This window comes from Mustela erminea, chromosome 11 (assembly GCF_009829155.1).
Source record: "Mustela erminea isolate mMusErm1 chromosome 11, mMusErm1.Pri, whole genome shotgun sequence".
NCBI classification, from domain to species: Eukaryota; Metazoa; Chordata; class Mammalia; order Carnivora; family Mustelidae; genus Mustela; species Mustela erminea.
In genome coordinates, this window is record NC_045624.1 from 32144457 (window position 1) to 32170365 (window position 25909).

The 25909-nt window shown below is 35.5% G+C and overlaps 1 protein-coding gene across 1 annotated transcript in view; it reads right to left on the bottom strand.

The window, feature by feature from the left end:
- CFTR (CF transmembrane conductance regulator) overlaps nt 1–25909 on the bottom strand; it is a 168956-nt gene that overhangs the window by 65050 nt on the left and 77997 nt on the right. The window contains exons 12-15 of the mRNA XM_032304554.1: nt 12213–12307; nt 9615–9701; nt 7175–7904; nt 5089–5217 (exon numbers count right to left, since the gene is read on the bottom strand). Coding sequence (XP_032160445.1) covers nt 5089–5217; nt 7175–7904; nt 9615–9701; nt 12213–12307 — 1041 coding nt within the window. The remainder of the gene's footprint in view (nt 1–5088; nt 5218–7174; nt 7905–9614; nt 9702–12212; nt 12308–25909) is intronic.

Here is a 25909-nt window from a genome sequence, read left to right on the forward strand (position 1 = left end):
CAGCTTATGATAGAGTGAGAGTCCAGGGTCAATAAAAAGGAAAAGCAAAATGCCTTTATTATTATTATTTTTTAGGGATTTAAACTTCAATCCGTATCACCTAGGAAACAGTATAGTCTAAATCAGCAATGCCCAAAAGAAATTTCTACAATGATTTCTACTATATCTGCATTGTTCAATTTTGTTGCCACTTATTTTTTTTTTTTTTTTATTAAAGATTTTATTTATTTATTTGTCAGAGAGAGAGCGAGCGAGAGCGAGCACAAGCAGACAGAGTGGAAGGCAGAGTCAGAGGGAGAAGCAGGCTCCCTGCGGAGCAAGGAGCCCGATGCGGGACTCGATCCCAGGACTCTGGGATCATGACCTGAGCCGAAGGCAGCTGCTTAACCAACTGAGCCACCCAGGCGTCCCTTGTTGCCACTTATTACATGGGACACTTGATCACTGGAAATGTGGCTAGTATATGTGACCGAGAAACTGAATTTTAAATTTCATTTTATTTTACTTAATTTCACTTAAAATTTATATATTGCCGGTGGCTACTGCACTGGACAATGCATGTATAGACTATAATAATTATAGGGCTGTAGACAGTATTTATTACATATCCATGTAATAATCCAGTGATGGCATCTCTGCACTCAAAATCTGATGATGGCATCTCTGAGGACGGCTCCATGGATTATCAAGATGATGATTCATGAACTGTGCCAATGACCCCAAGATGAAAAAGAAGTAGCCTATTGGGGCCCTTGGGTGGCTCAGCTCGTTGAGCATCTAACTAGTCATGATCTCAGGGTTGTGGGACTGAGTCTGCCTCAGGCTCTGTGCTCCGTGGGGAGTCTGCTTGAGATTCCCTCTCTCCCTCTCCCTCTGCCCCCAACAATGCTCTCTCTCTCTCTCTCTGAAATAAATAAATGAATCTTTAAAAAAAAAAAACACATTTGAAAAAGCAGATTACAGATCATGTACTGTGGGGTAAAGTTAAAGAATCCAAACCAATTTATTCTACAAGTTTTTAGATACACAGGATTCAGATCTACTCCTAAATCACACAATGAGATCTGTACGTAAATGAATACCTATTAAAGTACAACTGTTATTCTGAGTTGTTACCAAAGGAGCACAGCATTATAAGTGTTCAGCTAACATAATGCACATCAGTACATTAGTGCATTCCACCCATGAGCTCTATTTTGTTCACTATCCACACAGCACACACTATAAACACAGAATTGTATAACACATTGAAAGAAATATGTGTTGAAGGAGTAAACAGCTGCGTGAATGGCAGGCAATAGTAGCAAAGTGACACATTTTCAAATCATGCCCCAAAACATAGACCCATGCTAAGGAAAACTACATTAAAAGGATTATTATTAATCACTTATAGCAGAAGTACTATGGGAGTATATTACATGTCTATTTTACAAGTAATATAAGGCTACTCAGGGCTTCCTTCTTAACAAAGAGATGATAAATCACAAAAGAATAGGATACAGCAGTACTCTGGCACATTTCTTAAAAATTACAGAATGAAGGGGCACCTGGGTGGCTCAGTGGGTTAAAGCCTCTGCCTTCAGCTCAGGTCATGATCCCTGTGTCCTGGGATCGAGCCCCACACTGGGGTCTCTGTTCAGCAGAGAGTCTACTTCCTCCTCCTCTCTCTCTCTCTGCCTGCCTCTCTGCCTACTTGTGATCTCTGTCAAATAAATAAATAAAATCTTAAAAGAAAAAAAAATTACAAAATGAAAATACTAAGCTTAGGATCTTAAGATACTCCGGTCAACAATACCCTCTGGTTATTATAAAAGGAAACTGTTTCTTACTCTTCTTTGTATTTCTCTACCTAGTCAGTGAGTACTGTCAAGCAGAAGCACTAGAAAGCCCAACATGATAGAAATCTTATAGTCTGGGGTATCTGGGTGGCTCAGTTAGTTAAGTGGTTGCCTACAAGCCAGGTCTTGATCCCAAGGTCCAGGGATTCAGCCCCATGTCCGGTTCCTTGCTCATCGGGCAGTCTGTTTCTCCCTCTCTCTCTCTCCCACTGCCCTCCCCCCACTCATCCCCCTCTCTGCCTCTTTGTCTCTCACGTAGATAAATAAAATCTTTAAAAAAGAAAGAAATTTTATAGCCTATGCCCTTGGTGCTAATATCAAAGAACTTATAGAAAATATTGCTTTGCAGTAGAAAAAAATCATATAAAAATATAAAGGTAGACTGACTCCCTTATCAAAATAACACATTAATGATATGTGATAACAAACTGCATAAATCAAACTAATATTTTCAGTTTCATGCTTTGAAGAAATAAGAAAGGGAAACATTTGGAACCAACTGATAAAATCATAAAATCTAAATTGAAGTATGGTATCTATGAAAACTAAAAATGGATAAATTACTGTCATCAAGGAAGAAATGTATCTTAACCTTTCTTCAGGTTGATCATGATGAGTATGAGGCTCTAAACAAGGTTTAAAAGAACTAAGCTATCTTCTGGGGTTAGAACCTGCACCATGATGCATACTGAAGAGATATGTCTATGGTAATGAGAAAGGGGCACACTGGTATTAAGAGAGAAGTTTAATGTAAAAGAAGAACCATGTAAATTTTGACTCAAAGAAGGTGACATAATTGTGAACATCAGTGTTTAGCGATATAGCGTGCACATCATTAAAACAATTGTTGTTTGTCTACTATCACACCAAGGTTTGTTAATCAAAATTTTGACAGTCACTTTATTGGCAATGCCCCCAGGATGCTGGCCAAAAAACCTCACCATAGTATATCATTTCTTGCCTAGAAAATGGCATTATCTATGTCTTTTGTCCATTAAAAAGACATTTTTTTCTGGCAATAACCGGGAGGGCTCCACTAATCATTTACATTCTCTCTTGTAATTTAGTTTCTAACTTAAAGACAAAGGGTCACTGTCTTCATGATTAAATGAGCTAGTAATATTGTATGCAAGTACAGCAGCACAATGCTCAATCACTAATTAGTTAATTAATTATACACCATTTTGAAAGGAGCATAAGTTAAACTCTACGGAGCTGGATAGGACAAAGATCCTGTAAATTAACATAAATCATCACCATATTCAGAGAGGACCATTTTTTCCTATGTAACTCTATAAATTGGGGACAAACAAGAAATGTGATCTTCCAGTGCAGAGATTTAAATCATTAACAGTTACAAAGGGCTGGTTTGAGATTAAATGTGACACAAGACTAGGTTTCATTCACATTAGTGCTGGTCATTTGGCATGACTAGCAGAGATTAATGAGGTAAATTTAAAATACATTTCAAAGCAATTTTTGACTCATGCGAGAGTGTCAAATTACCCAACCCCATATTTTTATTAAAGTATAAAAGGGATTATTGAAACTTTCATTATATCTCGGTTATGGACTTGCCCACCTCAGACTATCTTGAGCTTTATAATAACGTATGACATTAAGGATGTTAATGAGAGCAGCAACCAGCATTGCTCACCATGTGCCAAGCCCTATATTAAGTGCTTTACAGCCATGAGGGGTCTTAACTCGCAAACATGACCTAGGAAGTTGGTACTATTACAATCTCCATTTTGTAGATGAGGATATTGAGGCTCAGAGTGATTAACTACCTTACTCCATTTCATAGTGTTAACAAGACAGACTGAGGTTACGGCCAAGTGCATGCAATACCAGAGTCAGTAGTATACTACACAACTCACAGCAAACCTCCATCTGGTGTCTTAATTTACAAAAGAAGAGATATCACCAGAACTCAAGGAATAAATGGAAACTGATGGTTTATCAGTAAAAGAAAGTATCTACAACTTTTTCTATATATATACCTTTTGATATTTAGTTGATCAGGGAGAAGTGTTGATATTCTATGTGGACCACATTACTGAGGTTAGAAACATCCCAACAATAGGAAAACACCTATAGCTATAAGATTGGTTTTCGTTTATATATACATTTACACTGTCTCAGGAGAGGCAGTTCTTCACCTCGGTCATTTCTTCCCTGAAGGCAGTATGGGACTTCATAGATTTAGCTTGTATATTAGGGCGCATCCCGTGGTGTCACCTGGGAAAAGTATCTAGGGCAACTAGTCATTCACAGGCTGAATCCAACCCACATGTGTGTTTGTTGAACTCACTTAGCGCTCATTTGCTTGTTTTTATTTAATCAGCTATCTACATTTTAAAAATGGGAAGACTTCACAGAAAAAAATCTGGATTTCTATCTTATCTCAATAAACAAAAAGATTTAGCAAAACTGATCCTAGCTTCCCTCACAGCAAGTCCTTGGCTAGTGCCACGTTTCCCTTGGCCCCATCAGACAACTGGAGGGCAAATGCTCTCCATTCAGCCTCCAAGCCACTTCACTCAAAGACATTCTCTGCCAGGCTCTTTCTGGCATATTGATGGCTTCTCCTCATCTAGAGAGAAGCCTCAGCCACCATCCAGCTTCAAGAATGTCTTACATGGTTGTGTACTGCACTTGTAGTCCCTACTATGCTCTTGGCACTTCCCTCCCTTGTTGTTTTAATTTGGTGATGCAACAGACAGCAAGGGTGTAACAAAGAGACCAAGATGGTGGCACCAAAGACAGACAAATTCTATAAGCAAGGAGATGATGTGGATCTCTGAAAGGATTACTTAAAATGGTTACCAAGCCATAAATACATATTTATTTCAATTTGTGAAGATAGTCATTTAAAGATGGTGATTCATTACTTGCATATTCAATAATGCACTATGTATAGTCAAGTGAACTTAAAAGTGAGTAAAGAATAATTTTCATTGTTTAATTTCAATCCATATAAAGGCATTCTACTTAGAGGTTTTGAACCTCTCTATTAAAAGCTCTTCAACTAGATGATTTAAATATATTTTATATGTTATATATGAAACAGCAAAATAGCACAGAACTATATGAAACTATAAATTTCATTATATAATGTAAAATTATAAATATACCCATATCTATGTGTAGATAAGTACACATTATATATGCATATATATATCTTCTTCCAATCTCTTCTTAATATAACTTTAAATCACAGTAATATTTTACAACAGAAAATTCTTACCTCAGCCAGAAAAATAACTAAGCACCAAATTAGCACAAAAACTAAGCTCTTGTGGATAGTAACATATCGAAGGTATGTGTTCCATGTCGTCACTGGTGGTATGCTTTCAACATCGTCAATAAAGCACTCCTAACAAAGAGAATCATGGTTATTACAGGGAGAAAACAGAGTTTCACACCACCATTGTGGTTTTATTTGGAATGAATGTGTGGAAATAAAGGAACACTGGTATTTGAAGCTAATGGGTTTCACTAAATACGAACCATCACGAATGACCTGTGTGATGTCACTCTATAGCCACTATAATGTCCACTAGAAGAACACAACTTTTTGAAAAATGAGAAATGCTGGAATTTTTCAAAATTCTGGAAGTAAGTCACTGATAATACAACTGTATTGATTTTGGACAATTTTTACCATTTTAATGTTTAACAGCAACATCACACCTTTTATCAAATAATAGTACCATCAAGCTGAAGTTGCTAGAACTCTCCTTGATTTAACCCATTTCTTCAGGGCTCTGTGGACAAAAACAGTTTGGAATTTTGCTGGCTACAGAGGTCTGCCTAGAGAAGTGAAGGCCAGTTGATATCTGTATGTTCCTCAGAAGCTGGGATTATCTCTCTTTCCCCATATGACTTAAGTTATATAATTCTAATCTTCAGCATATTTCCCTGAAGTTTTTATCTGTCCTTTGGTAGATGTGTTTCCAAAATCTGAAAAAGAGCAAGCCCAGATATTCCCAAGGGAAAAGATACTTTTGTTTTCTTATGAAGTCAACAAAATTCATAAAAGCAGCCTCAGAAACTCAGAGAGGTTCTGTGAAATTGGAATACAGCACACCGATTCGAAGTAAAAATTTCTAGAAGTGAACAAGCCTGGATTTGAATTTGAACTCCACCACTGACTTCCTAGGAGCTGCCTGAATTTAGGCAGCTGGACTTCTCCAAACTTTAGTTATTTTTGTCTGTAAACGAGGATAAGGATACATTCCTCCGGGGATAGTGGTGAGGACTAAATCTACACTGCCTGGCTCAGAAGCAATCAGTAAATACTAACTGTTATCAGTTAAAGAGATCATTCTTTACAATGAAATTCATAGTTCTGGCTTGAGAGATTTCATTCGGATTGAAATTAAAACCCTACAGATAAATCATCCCTTAGGAACCCTTTGTAAAATTGTAGAAATACTGAAATCATGCATTTTAGAAATCATCTATTCTGTTCTCTCATTTTACAGAGCAGGAAATTTGGGTCCCAAGATGTTAAATGACTTGTGCCTTGCCAAAGGTCATACTACTCTTAAATGATCTACGCTATTAAAACAGGTCAATTCATTACAATGCTGCCCAATTCATGCAAGGCCCGTGAGGAACTTTTCTAGCAACAACAAGAACAAAACAAACAATCAAAAAAACAAAAACCACAATAAACAAAACCTCTCCCCTTTTATGTTGCCTCCTATTTGAAGAAAAAAAGCATTTTGTTCTTCAAAACTTAAGATAGAAGACTTTCTATCTGAAGGTTGGCACTAACATGCATTGAGTTTCATATAACTTCTTTAAGAGAAACCTGTCCAGAGAGCCACCTTATAAAGCAAATTTAAAAGATAAAAAGAAGCCCACACAAATGTATAACTGAGAGACTAGATGCTTATATACCTTACACAGGTTACCTCCATACCAAATACCCCTTGGCCTCTAAATAACTGAAGTTGCTATTTTGTTTATATATTTATTTATACTCCACTTCTTTCCACAGAGGTTTTAAGGTGGTAACAAAGCAGATTTATAATAGTTTATAATTTACTAAATTTATAATAATTATCACTGCTCTACTCAAGGACCCAACACTAGCCCTTTCAATACATTTTACGGGAAGAGATACATTCGTTGCCAAAGGAAATAGTTTATTCTTGTACATTTTGAAGTTGCTTATATAATTCGTGGACTCCAGACTTTCTGACTCTTAAAATAATCCTCATCTTCAGCCCACAATTTGAGTAAGTTTTATATTATATTATATACTGTATTTCACTCAGTTGCACTCAGTGACAAACACAAAACCACTGATCGTTTACACATACCTTTAAATCTTCTTCGTTAATTTCCTCACTGATTTCCAAGCCACTATCTTGAGATAGCCGTCTTGAATATATATCCATTTCAGTTAAGTTTGCCTGAGGAGCCAGCGACATTTTACGTGTGGATGAGGCTGTCCTTCCATGAAAGCTTTGACCTTGGTTCCCTGGGGAGCATGTCATCAGATTCAGAACAGACTGCCTTCGTTGTCTCTGCAATGTGGGGCCAGTGTTGATCATGTTGCTTCGAGGCAGGATGGCCTCTCCTTGCTCAGCACCATCAGGAACCAAGGACAGCCTTCTCTCTAAGGGCTCATCGGAATCTTCTTCAATGCCATTCATTTGTAATGGAGTCTTCTGTACAACTGAAAATTTTCTGATAGAATTCACTGGATTAAGAATAGAGTTCTTCCTTTTTTCACCAAACTCTCCAGTCTGTTTAAAAGATTGCTTTTTTGTTTCATTCCAGGAGACAGGCGCATCTCCTTCTAATGAAAAACGCCGTAAAGTCTCAGTTATGATTGAATTTCTTCTTTCTGCACTAAACTGGTCAAAAGAATCATATCCCATGAGCTTTGAGCTGAAGTCGGGCCGTAGATTTTGTAATTCAGAAAATGTCCCATAAAAATAGCAGCTACCTTCATGTAAAATTAATATTTTGTCAGCTTTCTTTAAATGTTCCATTTTAGAAGTGACCAAAATCCTAGTTTTGTTAGCCATCAATTTACAGACACAGCTTTAAGAATATAAAAAGATATAAACAAGATATCAATTATATAAATATTTTATTACAAGTCTTTGTATTATATTCTAACATTTTATTAATGTATTCTTGTGTAAAACGGCTATCATAACAAAGTCATTATTATACTTAAAATAATTCTAAAAGTAAATGACAGCAATTAATTTGGTACCTCTTGAATTAGTATAGCATGAACTATATTATTACTGAATTATTACAGTATACTATACCCTAAAGTTGAGTGATTAACAGATCTAGAGTGAAATTAAAATCTGATATTAGATAAATGTTGGATTTGAGCAAATTGGTTATCCTCTGGGTCTTGGTTTGTTCATCTAAAAAATGAGAGAACTGTTAGATAACCTTTAAAGATCCCTGGGGGTTTATATTTTTGTGTCCTTTAAGATGTCAGAGCTTTCACATTCTTTACATTTTTTATTAATTTCCTTTTACATTTTAAGTTGGCTACAAATTTAGTTCTCAAGAGATAATATCAAGACTAATCTGATTTATTAAAAAATAATAATAAACCTGAGAATTGAATAATAAATTTGACCCTCCTCTAACAAAATTTCCTTTTAGTTTAAAAGTAAATCCTGACTAGAACCATCTAGAACCAATAGACCAGTTTCTTTTTGTTTTGACATTAAGACATCATATATTGTATAGAAAGAGGCATCATTCTAGAGGCACCTCAGTCACTCAGTCAGACTTGATCTGCCTTCAGATCAGGTGACGATCCCAGGGTCCTGGGATCTAGCCTTGTTTTGGGCTCCCTGCTCAGTGGGGAATCTGCTACTCCTCCTCTTCCTGTCCCTCTCCCCCATGCTCACCCCAGCTTCTCTAAAATAAAATAATTAACAAAACAAATAAAATCTTGAAAGAAAGAAGTTATACAAGATTATACTTTAACATACTAATATAGCTAACAAAGTTTATATTAGTAAGAAATTACTTATCATACTCATAAGATTGTAAAATCCTAGGTATTAAATTTAAATTCCAGGAAAGGTGTTCTAGGGGTAATCAAACCATTTTATACATACACACATCTCTATATCCTTATTGCTTAAAATACTTATTTCAGAAGAGTATTGTAATAATTCTCCTAATAAACTACTTTAGAGTTCATGAAATCATTTTGAAGCTGAAATCAAGTCATATAACAAACTGCTCCTCTTAGGAATTTTACATATGTTGAATCCCAGTGGGAGCTCCCATGAAATTTAAGTCCCTAGTTTCGTGTGACTAAGGAAGAAATTCTGTAGGAGGTATCAAGGTAGATGAAGAGTCTGATCAGTCACCTGCATTAAAACATTCAGCTTGTTTAGTTTCTTAAGAAATATCCTATTTAAGAAGATAAGCTAAAACACTAACACAGAAAAGTAAAAACGTCAAGTATGATAGCCAATTAAAATAACAGATGCCATAAGGTGATAATAATGCAAAAACTACATAGATAATGATTGTTGTAACAATAGCAATGGAAGAAATTGGTTTACCATGAGGTGGTCACAAAAGGTTATTGATCTTGAATTTTGACTATAAAGGGAAGATCGGATTTAAGTAAGTACTATGAGTCTTTCTGCCACAATGAGTCACAATGGTGGCCATGATTCTCAAGAGTAAAATGCAGTCTCTGATGGTATAGTTGTTCTTTCTTGTCTTTTAGCATGAGCATTATAAGTTATTCAAAGAACATACCTTTCAAATATTTCTTTTTCTGTTAAAACATCCAGGTATCCAAAAGGAGAGTCTAATAGGTATAAATCAGCATCTTTATATACTGCTCTAAAAAGAAAATTGATATGAAATTAGATTACTAAAATATTTCCTGTCATTTAGTACAGACAGCTCTAAATCAAAATCAAAAAGGTAATTCACAAATGATTTTTGTGTTTTTTTGCAATATTCCAAGAATGACTGAAGTGGCTTTGCTAAATTAAGTGGCATAAACCAGCAGAAGTTAAACTGAATCTCATCATACCACACAATTTAAAACATTAACTTAAAAAAAGAATATTTTTAATAATAGTATCTGTTTAGAGCTAAGCACCATGCTATGTGCTGGGAATATGATGGTAAAAATTACATAGTCCCTGCCCTCAAAGATCCTGCATGGTGGTGGGAAAGCAAAGAAGAAGATACGCTATTTTGATGCTGTAAAATATCAGAGACCACAACGAAATAGCAGCACCGAAGTAGAGGTAAATTTGACCCCTACCAAAAAATTCTTGCAGCTATAATATTACTATCATATTTTGTTCCATAGAATTTCAATCTCTGCACCATATTTGTAAGAATTCCAAACAAGTGAAGGATAAATAATTCACAACAAAAATGTACACCCATATCAGTTTTACTTTTCAAGTTAAAAAAAAATTACAAGTAAGTATAATCTTCATCAAACTGATCTTAGAACAATAACAAAATGAAGGTATAGTCCCATATTAACAGAAATAAGACTAAATCTTCATAACATTTAAATTTTTCAGGTGTGGGTTGTTGTGACATTACCCCTATCCCACACATGGGATTCAGTGTTTACATATAATTCTTGGTACTTTCTATAAAAATTGTATTCAGTCAGCTTGTAACTAAGAGAAGAAAATTTAAATAATCAGAAATTGCAAAAAGGCAGTGAAATCTAAAAGAATTTTGCAGTGTAAATTATTTTTGAAGATAACATGCAAGAGCTAGATAAAAGACCCCTATCAAAATGTACCCTCAAGGTCTTTCCTCTCTGCTACTCAGTTTTTCTCTCTCCCCTTCATACTTATCACCACAGTTTCTCAAGAAATGGAAATAATGCATTCACCATCTAAAACTGGACAACATATGACACATTCCAATCAGAATAAGAATAATTACTTTCAATAGTACCTCAAATTGTGTGTATCTTACAATAAAACCAAATTTTAAACTTTTATTGATACAAACTCAATTCTGTGTTAAATGCCAAGAAGCCATATAACATATCTTAAATTTGAAATGGAATGCTTAAGGTAAGTTTTCCTTTGGCTCCCAGATTAATCAGTTTCTAACTATTTAGAAGCTATTATATTGTCTTCTAAATTATCTTCTGATAATTAATCAGTTATCTTATTAATTATCTAATTATCAGTTATCAATATTGTAATAATTATCAATTATTATAATATTAATTATCTAATTATCAGTTATCAATTATCTTCTGATTAATCAGTTTCTAACTATTTAGAAGCTATTATATTGTCTTCTAATTATCCATATCTAGTGATTTATGACTTAATAAGTAATCCCAAAATCAAGTCATGGTTTAACATCGAGAGTCAAGAGGATCTGGTTCAAACTGTGACTCTACGATTTCCTGATATAGTTTTTGGCAAGTGAAGCTCTAATAGCCTCAATTATCTGATGATCTCTTTCACAGAGTGGGGAGAACAATTCTTTCTTTGCAGGGAAACATGAGCGTTAAGTAAAATTACACATACATACATACACACACACAGTCCACCTAGAATAATACCAGGCAATTGCAGGTGCTCAGTGGGTTTACTGTTCCAGCCTTTGAAAGCAGGAGAAAGGAGCCAACATATCAATAAGTCAATGTGATTTCTTGTTAACAACCTTGCAACACAGTGAGAAGAATTCTATTCAAATAAAACTGGAGGAATATTTGACTTCTCATATTACCAATAATTTTTTAAACTGAAAGTTACAGTTTAACCACAAAGCCTTCTCCTTGACACAAATTAACTTTATATGCTTTTCTTTGACAGCTCAAAATGCAGAGATTATGACTGTCTCTACCAAGGGACTTCATTGTCCCCCACAATGTTAGATGTGCTTACCCTATTTATTTTCCCTTAAAGATTACAGACTTGGAGCCAAGTGACATCATTTGCCAAAAAAATGTATGTTTATATAAACTAAGAAGTAGAAGCAGAAGCTTAAAACAGGTGAGTGCCTTGTGGGGTGGGGTTAAATGAAGAGTCCTGTGACAGACTTAACAAAAGCATACTCTTTCCCTTGTGCTATGCAGAAACTCAGAGTTTTCTACTTGTACTAAATCATGCCATAAGGTAAATAAATGTAGAGATGCCAAAGAGCATGTCATTTGAAAAAGCCATCATCTTTATCAAATATGAATACTAAACCATTATCTGTAGTTCCTAAAGGTGATTCTTCACTTGCTAATCATAAAACCCGAGGCATTTTTCAGTTTCAGAAACAGAATATAGAAAACAGAGAAATGTCTATAATTTTTACATGCATGATATTTACAACAAATGCTCGCTGAACCAATAATGGGATATTCACCTTGCTAAGGAAATTCTTGCTCGCTGCCCTCCACTCAGTGTGATTCCACCTTCTCCAAGGACGATATTGTCCTTCTCTGCAAACTTGGAGATGTCCTATTATCAAAAACAGAAAGTTAGAGAGGAACTGTTCATGTGTTTCTGAACTTGAAAGGTACATTTTCCTTCAAGTGCAGTCATATATCAGACTGTCGCTCTAACCATAGCCGAAACTTAAAACACCACATCTCAATTATTTCAAATCCACTTTAATTGGGCAAAATGTGCCTGAAATTTTAGAAATAAATTTTTCTTCAGTTTTTAGAATGTCCTTCATGACCGTGAAATAAGATTTGGAAAAACCAAAAGGCAAACTAAATGTACATGTATGGGTATGTAAATGTGTATATATAATCCACAAGTCTATTACACAAATTCAAATACTGCTAACATGCTAAAATGCCATTACCTTCCAAATTAAACTCAGTCTTTTAAAAGGAAATCTCCAAACATGAATAAACCTCCTAACAAGAAAAACTAAAAATACTATTCATATCCCCTATGGTACCTAAGCATACTGAGGGGTGGCCAAGGATACTGGTAATTCCTTTCCATACATCTCTTGCCCACCTACCAGTCTTCTTCCCCACCATCCTTAGCACCTCAATCCAAAGTCTTCTGTCATCAACTCTGCCTCTCTTGTCACCAATGTCCACATGGGTCACAACATCCTTACTCCCAGTTAGTGAGCTTCTCATGCCAGGCATTGTAAAAGAAGTTTAACATTTATAAAAAAAATAGTCCTTGATTCCCACTCATTGTCAAGTCTAAATTGGAAGACAAGCCATAGTCCTGGAGAATGCTAAATAACATCTCAATGACTTAATTAATTCTTTTAAGATAAGTTATAAAACAGTACATGACTAATTGGCAAATTAATTGTATCCTGTAACAGAAGTATCCTATAATAGAAAATCCAAGAAGGCTTTCTGGAAGAAATGAGGTTCTCCTGAGACATGAAGAAGGAGTTAGGTAGAACTCTCACTTTAGTTAAGAAAAAGTTGCTCTCCCTGTGCTCTACTCATCCCCAAACATCTACTCCTCTCTTTTGTTACCACCTTCTTCTCTCTCCATCTACTAAAACAAAAACAAAAACAAAAACAAACTTTCTCCTTTTTCTTTCACAATCCAGAAGCTATCCATCATATCTCCTTGACCTACCACCACCATTATCAATATTTAAATTGTCAAAATGGTTACTTCTATAATTCATTGGTTTCTATTGTCTACCTTATGAAAATTAAATAGAACTTACTAAGCAAAACTCTAAACTCATAAAGCAGGTAAATGAACAAATATTCATTTATATTAAAAACTATTTGGCCGCTCTGGGAGGCTAGAACCATGGTAGCCATTGCCCCTAACGCACTGTTAAAGTCAATAGTCCTGACATAGGGGGACCAGAGGCCAGAGATAAAAAAATGCTGACATATTGGAGGAGACACAGTAGGACTCAGCAAAGCTGGTCACGCAGGCTTTGAAGAATGATCACAAGAAGACGTCACAGACAGCCAGCACCCCTGCAGGTGAGGAAGACCTTGATGGTTGAGATGTATCAAACCAAGTGCCTCATTTCCTTCTACTGAAATGAATGATTTTTTTTCAACTTATGAGCCAAAGCACATATGCAGGAGTCTATCCAAATACAAGGTCTACATTTGAATTCCACAGTCCTGAGTCTAAAATCTGTAACCTCACTGAAGAAGCACCTCCAGGAACACCTCAGTCCTTAGGTATTTACTGAGCTGTTGGTTGAACCACACCCTCTGTACTCGATTGAGAGCAACTAACAAGAAAGCTCGCATGTGTATTTTTCTCCTATACCACATTTACTTCCCCAAATCCCATTCTCTTTTTTAAAAATAAATCTTTTACAGTGAAAAAGATAACGAAGAGGTTGCCTTAGGTGAATATATTGAGTGAAGGCTTTTATAAAGGAGGCAAATTTTCTAACACATTGTTAAAAAGCCAGACAATGCTGGAATTATTGGAGTTTTCATTTCCCAAGATTTGAATTCAATACTACACTAGTTAAAAGCTTTTAATATTTTTAAAATTTAGAAATACCAGTAGTTATGTTGATAATATGATTATGATATAGTTACACTTAGGGAATAGATTGTGAATTTAGAGGATACAAAATCCTAGCCCAGTACAAACATTTAATAATGATTTGTGGAATGTAAGAAGAGAGAAAGAGAGAATGAAGGAAGGGTGGGTAACTAAACATGAAGCAAAAAAGAAAGGTGTGCATATAAGAAAAGGAAATGAAGAAGAGTGTAGAGAGTAAAGAAAGAAAATGGGAAAGGAATAGTGTCAGAAGTAGATGTTCTTAGAAAAAAGCAAGAAGATATTGGCAGAATAAAAGAGGCAAGAAATTTGAAGAGGAAAATAAGAAAAAATAGAAGATCATGAATGAACATTTTCACTTTTCTTACTGACTTTAAATGTCCAAAGAGCACAGATGCAATTTTATTACATTAATTTTATTTTATTAAGATAATAAATAGGAAGCTATTCCAGCCAAATTTCTTTCATTTGTCTTTGTGTGTTATAGATATTAACAATCTTTTCTGCTATTTGTTTTCACTCTGTTTATACCATGTGATCTGCAAAATTTTCATTTTCATGAAGTCAATATATCTATCTGGAATTCCTATATTGGTTAAAAAGTATTACTCCACTTTCAGGTTGTTCATGTAATATCCTAAATTTTCTCTTAAAATTTTTATTATTCTTATAAAATTAAAAAAAGATATTCAAGGTACAATTTTTGTTTATATACTGGTGTAAGAATCTAAGCGTCTTTCCTCTTAGTTGGATAAGAGACACAGTTCATTAAATAATGTTCCTCTGAATTTATATATCATCTACTATATATAAAATTCTCATATTTTCTCAGATCTATTTCTGGGTTCTCTGTCTTATTTCTCTGATCCATTTCCTATTCCTATACTAATACTCTGCTGGGTTTTTTGGTTTTGATCTTTTACAGGCATTAACTATGAATTTAATATCTGGCAAAGCACAACCCTTATTCATAAATCTTATGGCTCTTTTTGTTCCTTTAATCTTCTATATAATAACAATATCAGCAACAGCAAAAGTAATAGTAATATTAGCTAATGTATACTGAGGGCTTACTGTATGTCACATACCATTTTAAGCACTTTAAATGTATTAACTTTTTAAATATTCAATACAGCCTTATCCTTATTTTAAATGTGAAGAAATTGAAAGTTAGAAAAGATTAAGTATCATTCCAAAATAGCACAACTAGTTTGGAGCTAGGATTCAAACCAAGGCAGATCTTGTTTTAGATCCGTCAGCAGAGTTTACAGTTCTTCATATATGTCCTATATACTTCCTGTTAGATTTATGCCCAATTTATTTATTTATTTTTATTATTTTATTTATTTGTTTGCTTTAGAGTGAGAGAGAGCGAGTGTGTACACATGTGTGCACAGTGGGGAGGGGCAGAGGGAGAGAGAAAGAGGGAATCTTAAGCAGGGTCCATAGCCACCATAGAGCCGGATGGGGGGGCTCAGTCTCACAACCCTGAGATCATGACCTGAGCCAAAACCTAGAGTTGGACCCTTAACTGAATGAGCCACCCAGGCACCCCCATCCTTAATATTTTTAAATTGAGACATAACTGACATATAAAATTGCATTAATTTCAGGTGTACAACATATTTGTTATGTGTATATCTTGTAAAATGAGTCACAATAAATTTAGTTAACATCTATCACCACATACAGTTACAAATTTATTTTTCTTGTGAAAAGAACTTACAAGATTTGCTCTCTTAGTATTCCTCCAAAATATACTACAGTATTGTAAACTATGGTCACCTTAGTGTACACACTATATCCCCAGGATTTAATTTCCTTAAAACTGGAAGTCTGTGCTTTTTGATCACCTTCATCTATTTCATCCTCTCTCACACCCCCAACCCCACTCCTGTTTCTGGAAACCACCTATCTGTATGCTGTATCTACGAGTTCCAATTTTTTACGATTTCATGTGTAAGTGAGACCATACAGTGTTTATCTTTTTCTGTCTGATTTATTTTACTTAGCATAATATTTTCTAGGTCTATTCATGTTGTCACAAACAGAAAGATTTCATTTTTTTAATGTTGGATAATATTCCATTATATGTAGAAGAAAATATCTTCTTTATCTACTCATCTGTCAATGGGTACTTATGTTGTTTCCATGTGTTGGCTATTCTACATAATGCTGGAATGGTTATGGGAGTACAGATATTTTTTCAAGATAGTGATTTTGCTTCTTTTGGTTAAATACCCAGAAGTGCAATTGCTAGGTCATATGGTAGTAAAATTTTTAATTATTTTAATTAAAGTTTCCCAAAGTGGCTACACCAATTTACATTCCTACCAGTACTCCTCGATATTTTATTTTTTTCTACAATTGTGAATTGAATAGCTTTACATTTTTATTTCTTTTTTTTTTTAAGATTTTTATTTATTTATTTGACAGACAGAGATCACAAGTAGGCAGAGAGACAGGCAGAGAGAGAGAGGAAGGGAAGCAGGCTCCCTGGTGAGCAGAGAGCCCGATGCGGGACTCGATCCCAGGACCCCGGGATCATGACCTGAGCCGAAGGCAGAGGCTTTAACCCACTGAGCCAACCAGGCCCCACATTTTTATTTCTTGATGACCATTGCTAGCTTAACGGAAAGTTAGTTATTATTGCATGCTTATCTACTATCCAGCCATGTTATTATACTCCCTTAATAATTCTTACAGATTTTTAAAAATTTATTTATTTATTTATTTGACAGAGAGAGAGAGAGAGATCACAAGTAAGCAGAGAGGCAGGCAGAGAGAGAGGGGAAAGCAGGCTCCCTGCTGAGCAGAGAGCCTGAGGTGGGGCTCGATCCAAGGACCCTGAGATCATGACCTGAGCCGAAGGCAAAGGCTTAACCCACTGAGCCACCCAGGTGCCCCCTTAATAATTCTAACGGACTTATGTTTTCTGTTTGTTTGTTCTTTGCTAGAACTTCTTTGGGTTTTTGTTTTTTGGGTTTTTTTTTTTTTGTATAAACAATCTCTTCACAAACATTTAATATTGTCCCTATTTTAAGACAAATGACATTAATTTTTCAACATTTAAAATGATGTCTACTTGGGGATGGTGGGTTAAAAAAAGTTACTGCATTTAAAGTTTCCTTCTACTTCTATTTTTTACTTTAAAATTTTTATTATAAATATAAATGACTGCTGAATTTTTTGTACACTTTTAGCATCTACTGACCCTGCTATATGGTTTTCCTCCTTATCAATGTAACAAATTATACTGTATTTACAGATTTCATTCTATTGCAATACAAGCACCCTTGCATTCCTATTATAAATCTTTCTTGGTCATATTTTATCACTTCTTATACCATGCTGGAATCTACTTGTTAATATTTTATCTGATAACATTTTATTTGAATATCTATATCATTATTATGGTTAGCTATAGTTTTGTTTTTATATTAATTTACATATTTTTGTACTAAGACTATCCTGGCTCTAGGAAAATGAAAGAAAAGGGAATCCTTGTGCACTGTTGGCAGGAATACAAAAAATGAAATAAGTCAGACAGAGAAAGGCAAGCATATGATGATCTCATTTATATGTAGAATCAAATAAATAAATAAATAAAGCCAAATGAGCGAACAAAACAGAAACAGATTCATAAAGAACAAATGGGTGGTTGCTAGAGGGGAGAGGGATGGAAGATGGGCAAAATAGGGGAAGGGGAATGAAAGGTATAAACTGTAAGGCACAAGGATATAATGTACAGCATAGGGAATAAAGTATGCGGCAGTATGTGACAACTTTGTATGGGGACAGATGGTAGCTAGATTTATCATGGTGATCTCTTCATAATATGTATAAGTGTTGAATCAATATATTGTATACCAGAAACTAATATACTATTGTATGTATATTTTAATTAAAAAAAAAAAAGAAAACTAGTCAAAGAGTTTCCCAACTTTTTCTCTGGTTTGGTATAGTTTAAATAATATAGAAATATATGTTACTTAAGGGTAAGATACAATTCAATTTTAAAATCATCTAATGACAGTGTTGTTTGAACTAGCAGACTCTAAACCAGCTTTACAATGGTAACATATCTATTCAAGTCCTTTTGTGCTTTGAAATAAATTCTGATCACTTGTTAGTATATTATCCAGTTTCTCTGGGTGAAGAAATTTTTTTTGGTTTTTATTTATTTATTTACTCTTAATAGATACATATATTTTTAGGTTTTTAATTTTGGGTAGCAGCTGTGATAACCCCTGGTTAGATGTACTATACTTTAAAAAAATGGCATTTTACACACCATTAAAAGGCTGTTGAGGAAAGCATTGCTGGAAGATAAAAAATTTTGTCTAACACTTAAGACATATTCAATTTCCTATTAGTTTAGATCCCCTCCAAGTAATTTTGAAGATCACTTCTCTTTAGCTAAGACAGAATTAAACATGTAATGATCTTGTTAGGGGAAATATAGATGTATAAGTTAACGGGGAAGAGAGCAGGGAAGGCTGGAGATATGTCAGACCTAGATGCAAGTCCAACCCCCAAGTGAAGGAAAGAAGGGCAGAGGTTGGATGGAAGAACTCAAGACCACTGTCTAAATCTAACCAACTCTTGGAAAGCCATCTGGGAGTCTCTGAGCCAAAATCAGTTAATAACTAGGTCCCACATCCTCTAAACACAAATCTGCTTTAGTATCCTGCAATATTCCTGATTCACAGGAAGCTGCCTGTGGAAGAAGTCTCAACACAAACTCTAGGTGTGAAGAATTTCATGTATAGCAATTGGGGCCATTGTTCAATTTCACTGTAGTGGTCTGTAAGGCATATTTCATAACTACCACAATACCTGACCCTCCTCAATTGGTAAAGAATATGAAATCAGAATGGCAAACAAATAGGAAAATATGTATAATCTCACCAGTAATCAAAGAACTACAAATCAAGGGAAAAAAGAGAGAGAGAGAGAGAGAGAGGACACCTCTGGGTGGCTCAGTCAGTTAAGCATCTGTCTTTGGCTCAGGTCATGATCCCAGGGTCCTGGGATCGAGCCCTGCATCAGGCTCGCTGCTCAGCTTCTCCCTCTCCCTCTGCCTGCCACTCTGCCTACTTGTGCTCTCTCTCTTCCTGTGAGTCAAATAAAGAAATAAAATCTTCAGAAAAAAATTAAGTATTGGGTTGCCTGGGTGGCTCAGTGAGTTAAACCTCTGCTTTCAGCTCAGGTCATCATCTCAGGGTCCTGGGATCAAGCCCCACAATGAGCTCTCTGCTCATCGGGGAGCCTGCTTCCCCCCTCTCTCTGCCTGCCTCCCTGCCTGCTGTGATCTCTTTCTCTCTCTGCCAAATAAATAAATAAAAATCTTTAAAAAAAATAAAAAATAAAAATAAAAAATATAAAGTATCAATAATGAGAGCTTTCAAAGATGTGAATCAATGGGAACACTCAAAAATGACTGATAGTAGTATAAATTGGTATAACTACTTTAAAGTGCAACTTAGCAGTATCTAGTAAAATTCAGAATGTGCCTATGTACACAAAAACACCTAAATTCAATTGCTAGATATTTACTCCAGAGAAATTCTTGCAAATGTGCAAAAAGAAATATTCAAAGATTTTCACTGCAGTATTGTATAAAATCTTGGAGAAATCTAAATGTTCATCAGTAGCAGAATGAGTAAATAAAATGTGGCATAGGAGTAGAAGAATGAAAAAAATTTCCACATATAAGTAGCATGGCTAGACCTCAAAAAGGTAATAGGGACAAAGAGAGCAAGTTGAGAATGATGTGTGGAAAGTCCACCACTTACATAAATTCTTAAGCTACCCAAACAGAACTTAAATATTGCTTATTGATAAGTATATGTACACATAGGTGTAAATTCCATTAAATGGACTGGAAAAGTATATATCACATTCATCAGAGTGACTGCCTGAAGCTTGGGATTTTATGGGAAAATGGTGGTGGAAAGATTTGTTAGGAAGTTCTACTTAGAGTTTGTCCAGGCCCCTAAGGCACTTAAAAAACAGGGATGTTGTCATATGGTTATTTCCTACCCAGAATGGATACTAGTGATACAGGCTATCTTTCAAAAAGCAGGAAAACAAAAGATTCCCACATCTGAAAAGATTTGAGGTTCTGAGCCAGCATATTTGGCCTCTTTTCTCTAGACAGAAGCCATTTATGAAGAGAAATGTATAAGTGTGAATAATTAGGTAAGTTTTTCAAAGAATGTAAATCATAGGAAACAGTTGAGATTGAAAGGAAACAAAATAGTAAGGATACATTGAATAGAATTGTGAATAAGCTCATTATTTTAAGATCAAATAAATTAGTAATACCAATATCCTGTTGCTAATGTGAGTACTTGCCCTGATTGTCTAGTTTATTGTTCATTTGTAGATTTATTAGTGTTTGGCTTTTTCTATTTGGTAAAACATAAAACATTTTGTTTTGTATACATTGTTAAACATTTATCTTTGCTGATTACTAAGGGCACTCAAATATGATAATATATTTATCTTAAGGGTGGTAGTTTTCAATCTCCACAACATATTTTCTTCTACGTGAAAATTATAAACAACAACAACAAAAAAATTGTGGGGCGCCTGGGTGGCTCAGTGGGTTAAAACCTCTGCTTTTGGCTCAGGTCATGATCCCAGGGTCCTGGGATCGAGCCCCGCATTGGGCTCTCTGCTCAGCGGGAAGCCTGCCTCCCCTCCTCTCTCTCTGCCTGCCTCCCCGCCTACTTGTGATCTCTGTCTGTCAAATAAATTAATAAAATCTTTAAAAAAAATTGTACTGCCTGGTACTGTCATGAGTTTGACAAGCACCGTAAGGACAGGGGTTGGTTAGAGAAGACTCCTTGCACAGAAACAAATGGCTTTTCTCTTCATCGGCACACAACTTGAGTTCCTCAGGAGCTATCCATAAAAAAGGTTGGAGGAACTCATTCAGTGCCATTAAGATGCTGGGCACGATGTGACTTCTTATGTAAAAACTGACTACTGAGATTTTTAAATAAAAAACTTAAACCATAACATAAATCAAATATAAACTTTTAACCATAGTGCTCAACTTTCTTATTGAAGGAGACACTGAAAACCCTTTTTCTGAAGCTCTGCTATACAACCATTTCATTTCTTAATAATTTTCTCAGCACAGCTTAACTACAGATAAAATTAAATATGTGGACCATTGTTTCTCAAAGTGAAGTATGTAGAGCCAATTATTTCAGAATCACCTGGGGAGCTTGTTCAAAATGTTATACATATTCTCACTCAGATGAATTAGAGAAAAGCCCAGGAATTTGCATCATGTAGTTATTCTACCTGCTCAAACAGATCCTTACTCTTTTGGCTAACTTCCTTTACAATATGCTGGTCAGAAAGGAAAATGCGAACTTCAAAGGATTCTGTGCATATATTAGGTCTGTTTGAGATTGTAAAAACACTTGAAAATACCTAGATAAAGAGCATGAGAGAAGGTCAAAGTAGTAGTATAATAAGTATGCAATAAAGATTATTATTAAGAAATATATAGTATACTCAACATGATACATGCACTTTTCATACAAATGTTTATCATTTTACTTTTAAAAATGCACCTAAACACCACCCTAATATTATTTCACTGAGCCAGACAAACCAGAAGTTGTTAAAGAGGAATTGCTAATATAAAGCTCACTAACTGACTTGAGCATTCGACAAAGGAATGATACAAGGTGTCATTACATTAAAGAGAGGGAGAGCTTTAAGAAAAGGGTGGAGTATTACATTTAATCGTTCTTTGTAATTTTGCAATATTTGCTGAGTACATTTGAGCTTCCTGTGACTTTGTAGATAGGAAAATATCATAAAACTTGTTTTATGGCTACCTTATCACTCTTTAGAACAACCTTGACAACATAGCCGCTTGTGGTAAGGGAGGGAGTGTGAAACTTGGGTTGAGGGAACATGAACTTTAGAGGTAATAACATGCAATAAAACATGTTTTTAAGAATAAATCACTAGACAGTGCCAATTTTATTAATGTTTAATAATTACTAAGCTCTTATGCTTTATACATAAGGAAAATGAGCAAGGAGGAAGATGAAAGTGTTGGAGAACAGATGAAGGGGTAGGAGAACAGAGGGAGGGAAGGAGAGAATGGAGAGAGCTAAAGTGTTCTAGAAAGAGAGTGAAAGAATGAATTTTAACCATTTTTGCACAGAGCTTTTGTAAACATGGGTGTTATCTTGAGAGTGCTGGGAAGTTCTTGTGATTTATCAACAGAACTTAACTCCTCCAGCAGTAAATACACATGAATGAATTCATAAATTAAAACCTGGAGTTCAGGGATGCCTGGGTGACTCAGGCAGTTAAAGCGTCTGCCTTCAGCTCAGGCATGATCCCTGGGTCCGGGGATCAAGCCCTGCATTGGGCTCCCTGCTCAGCCAGGAGCCTGCTTCTACTCCTCCCCACCTGTGCTCTGTTGCTCTCTCTCTCTCTCTCTGTCTTAGGTGAATAAATAAAATCTTTAAAACAAAACAAAACAAACCTGGAGTTCTGCTTATTAGGAAAGGTAATTTGTTGACCTAAGTCAAACTTGATTACAAGTAGCTGTACACAGAAACACTGGCTAAAGATTAATCCTTGCTAGAAAGCATAAGAAGTGAGAACTTTTTATCAACTTGAAAAATAAAAGCTCTTCTTTCATTGAGATTTGATATGGACCAAATTTATAGCAGAAAACTCAAATTCCAATATAATTTTTATTGCCGGCAACAAAAATACAAAAAGCTAGTTCTTTTATATAATGGATGTTACAGTCTTGTCACAAATATTAAACTATTGCTTAACATTCAGGGATATACATACGTATATATGGTTTTATGTATGAACTTGTGAGTATATACATAATTCTGTTGATATCTCTATGCTTCTTTAGTGTTTATTTCTGTATGTATGGAGGTCGGTATTTGTATTTGAAGATAACATAAGCATTTTTAAAGGAAGAACTGGAATGCAATGATTTAAAGTGTCCTTGAGTAAATGCTCCCAAGGAAGTAAAGTTAGAAAAGATACTTAAAACAAAGTATCTTATTTCTCCTATTCTGGCTCTACATTAGATTCATTTAATTTCTGGACTCCAGATCTCAGATTCTCTGAAATGACATTTAAAAATCCAGTTTTTAAAAGCTTCCTAGATGATTTTGATTCAGTTGGTCTAAAAATTGGCACTTAGGGAGCTGTTAATTCCTTCACTATCTTTTCTAGGTCTACCCACCCAAGATTCTGGGACAAATCCAATGCCTAATAAAGCACTTCTCTCCCAGTACTCTGCCGCCACAGTACTATGCTATCCTGCAGTTGCTCCTGCTCTGGACTTCCTAACTCAGATCCCAGCTCCCCAGTGCCTAAATCAGCTTTGGAATTCAGTTCCTTAGCTGCCAGGCTTCAAAATGCACTCACTCACGCCCTCTGAAGTAATTCCACCATGATCCTTGTTCCCTCAGGACCTGACATTGGAGCCTAGTTGCCCAAGTGGCTCCAAGCAGGCTTCCTGCCTTCTACAGACTGCCCTCCTACTTGGACCTGTCTTTATTTATTTATTTTTAAGATTTTATTCATTTATTTGACAGAGACACAGTGAAAGAGGGAACACAAGCAGGGGGAGTGGGAGAAACAGGCTCCCTGGGGTTTGATCCCAGGAGCCTGGGATCATGACCTGAGCCAAAGGCAGACATTTAATGACTGAGCCACCCACGCGCCCCCGGACTTCCATATTTTAAATTTGAGGTTATGAGGCTTGAAGAAGAGATTCTGCCTCAAGGGCAAAGGAAAAGGAGAAAATAATTTGGAAGAGGATCTGGGAAAAAATGTCCTGACTTATTTAAATTTCAAGTATGTGGTATAGGTGGTTTTTCCAAGATATACTTATTTAGGATCTGCAAATAGTTTTCACAACTATGTCATGGAATTCTCAATGCCATTAGGTCACAAGGCTTTGCTATCATAACTTCCCCTTTACAACTGGCAGGTTTATAGTCTTAATGGTTTAATGATACTGTTAACATCACAGTGCGATTAACTAGCCTAAAGTTCTAACTTAAAGCCAGCAATAGTGAATGGGTAAGTCACTAGAGTCTAATCTAGAGTTTCTTTTCTAATAAGAAATAACACTAATAGAGTATAGAAAAAAAATGAGTCAGAAGACTTGGATTCTCTTGCTGGTCCCATCAATTATGGATCTTCAACAAGTCCCTCAAAAATTTTACTTCTTTTCTTTAAAATTGGAATGCCAATATTTCATTAACTTCTAACCACAACATTTCCATTATCCCCCTCCAATTTGCTTATTATATTAGATGAATCTTCCTAAGATACTGTTTTTATTATGGCACTTCCTCCAATAAAGAAACGCCACGGTGGAGGATGCTAGAGACCCATTTGCTCTCCTCCCAGGGTACTTCCCTGTGCTCCCATCAATTACCACATTTCTCTCACTCCTCTGCAGCTAGAAGGCTGTTTGAGAAGTGGATTTCACTAACTGAATTTATATGAAGCACAAAGTGAAAGGGGTGACTTTGTCTTTCTGCTTCCTTTTTTTTTTTTTTTTAATTGCTGGCAAATGGAAGGATAGAAACCATGATCTGATTGGCCTCTCCTAGTTCAGCTATCGCGATATACCCGTCTTTCCAGATCCCAGTCTTGCTGCCCTACCTAGAGCTCCTGCAAAAGTGCAATGCTCTCTCCTGGCTCTGGGCCCATTTCATTATACACTCTGGCCACACAGAACTGACTATAGCTCCTCTAATATAGACTGCTCTCTCTGGGTTCTCGGCCTTGTACATTCTGTTCTTTTTCTGGAATGTTCTCATTGTTCTTCTTCACTCAAATGACTCCTGCTCATCCATCATCTCTCACCTGAGATGTCACTTCCTCCAGGGAAGCCTTGCCTGAACTTCTAATATCAGATTAAATGTTACTTCCTTGTACTCATTAAAGGACCCTATATTAATCAATATCATAGAATTTATCAAACTGCTCTGGTTTTTACTTGGTCATCTCCACTAGAATAAAACCCCCTTAAGGACAGGGATTGTGTCTTGTTCATTAATAATTTCCAGAGTTTGGCAGAGTCCTTAGTTGCACTTACAAATATTTACTAAATGAATATATATATATAATCTTTCCCCCAAAATATCTATAAGTAAAAAATTAATTGCAGACAGGGACCCTTGTTATAATTGAAGGCAGCATCCAGAGTGCCTAAAATGTTACACGTCCATGAGAGGAGCTCAAATATTTGCTGAAGTCAACTTTTTAATTTAGAAAATGTGAATCAAGCTTAGCTAAACCTTCTGAATAAAAATTAGGTATTACAGATTTTGTTCTGAAAGACACTAATGGTAATACAATTGCCATTTCGAGGGTTGTTTTCTCAAGGGAACACTTATACTCAGAATTTTTAGAAAAAACATGTTTCCTTTCTTACAAAGACCTTTATGAACATCACTGAGTTCTAAGGTATGAAATATAAGTGTAAAATCTTCCCTTGATCTTGTTTTGTTAGCCACTGCTACAAAGAAGATAACTCTTAGAGTGCATGGCTCAGAA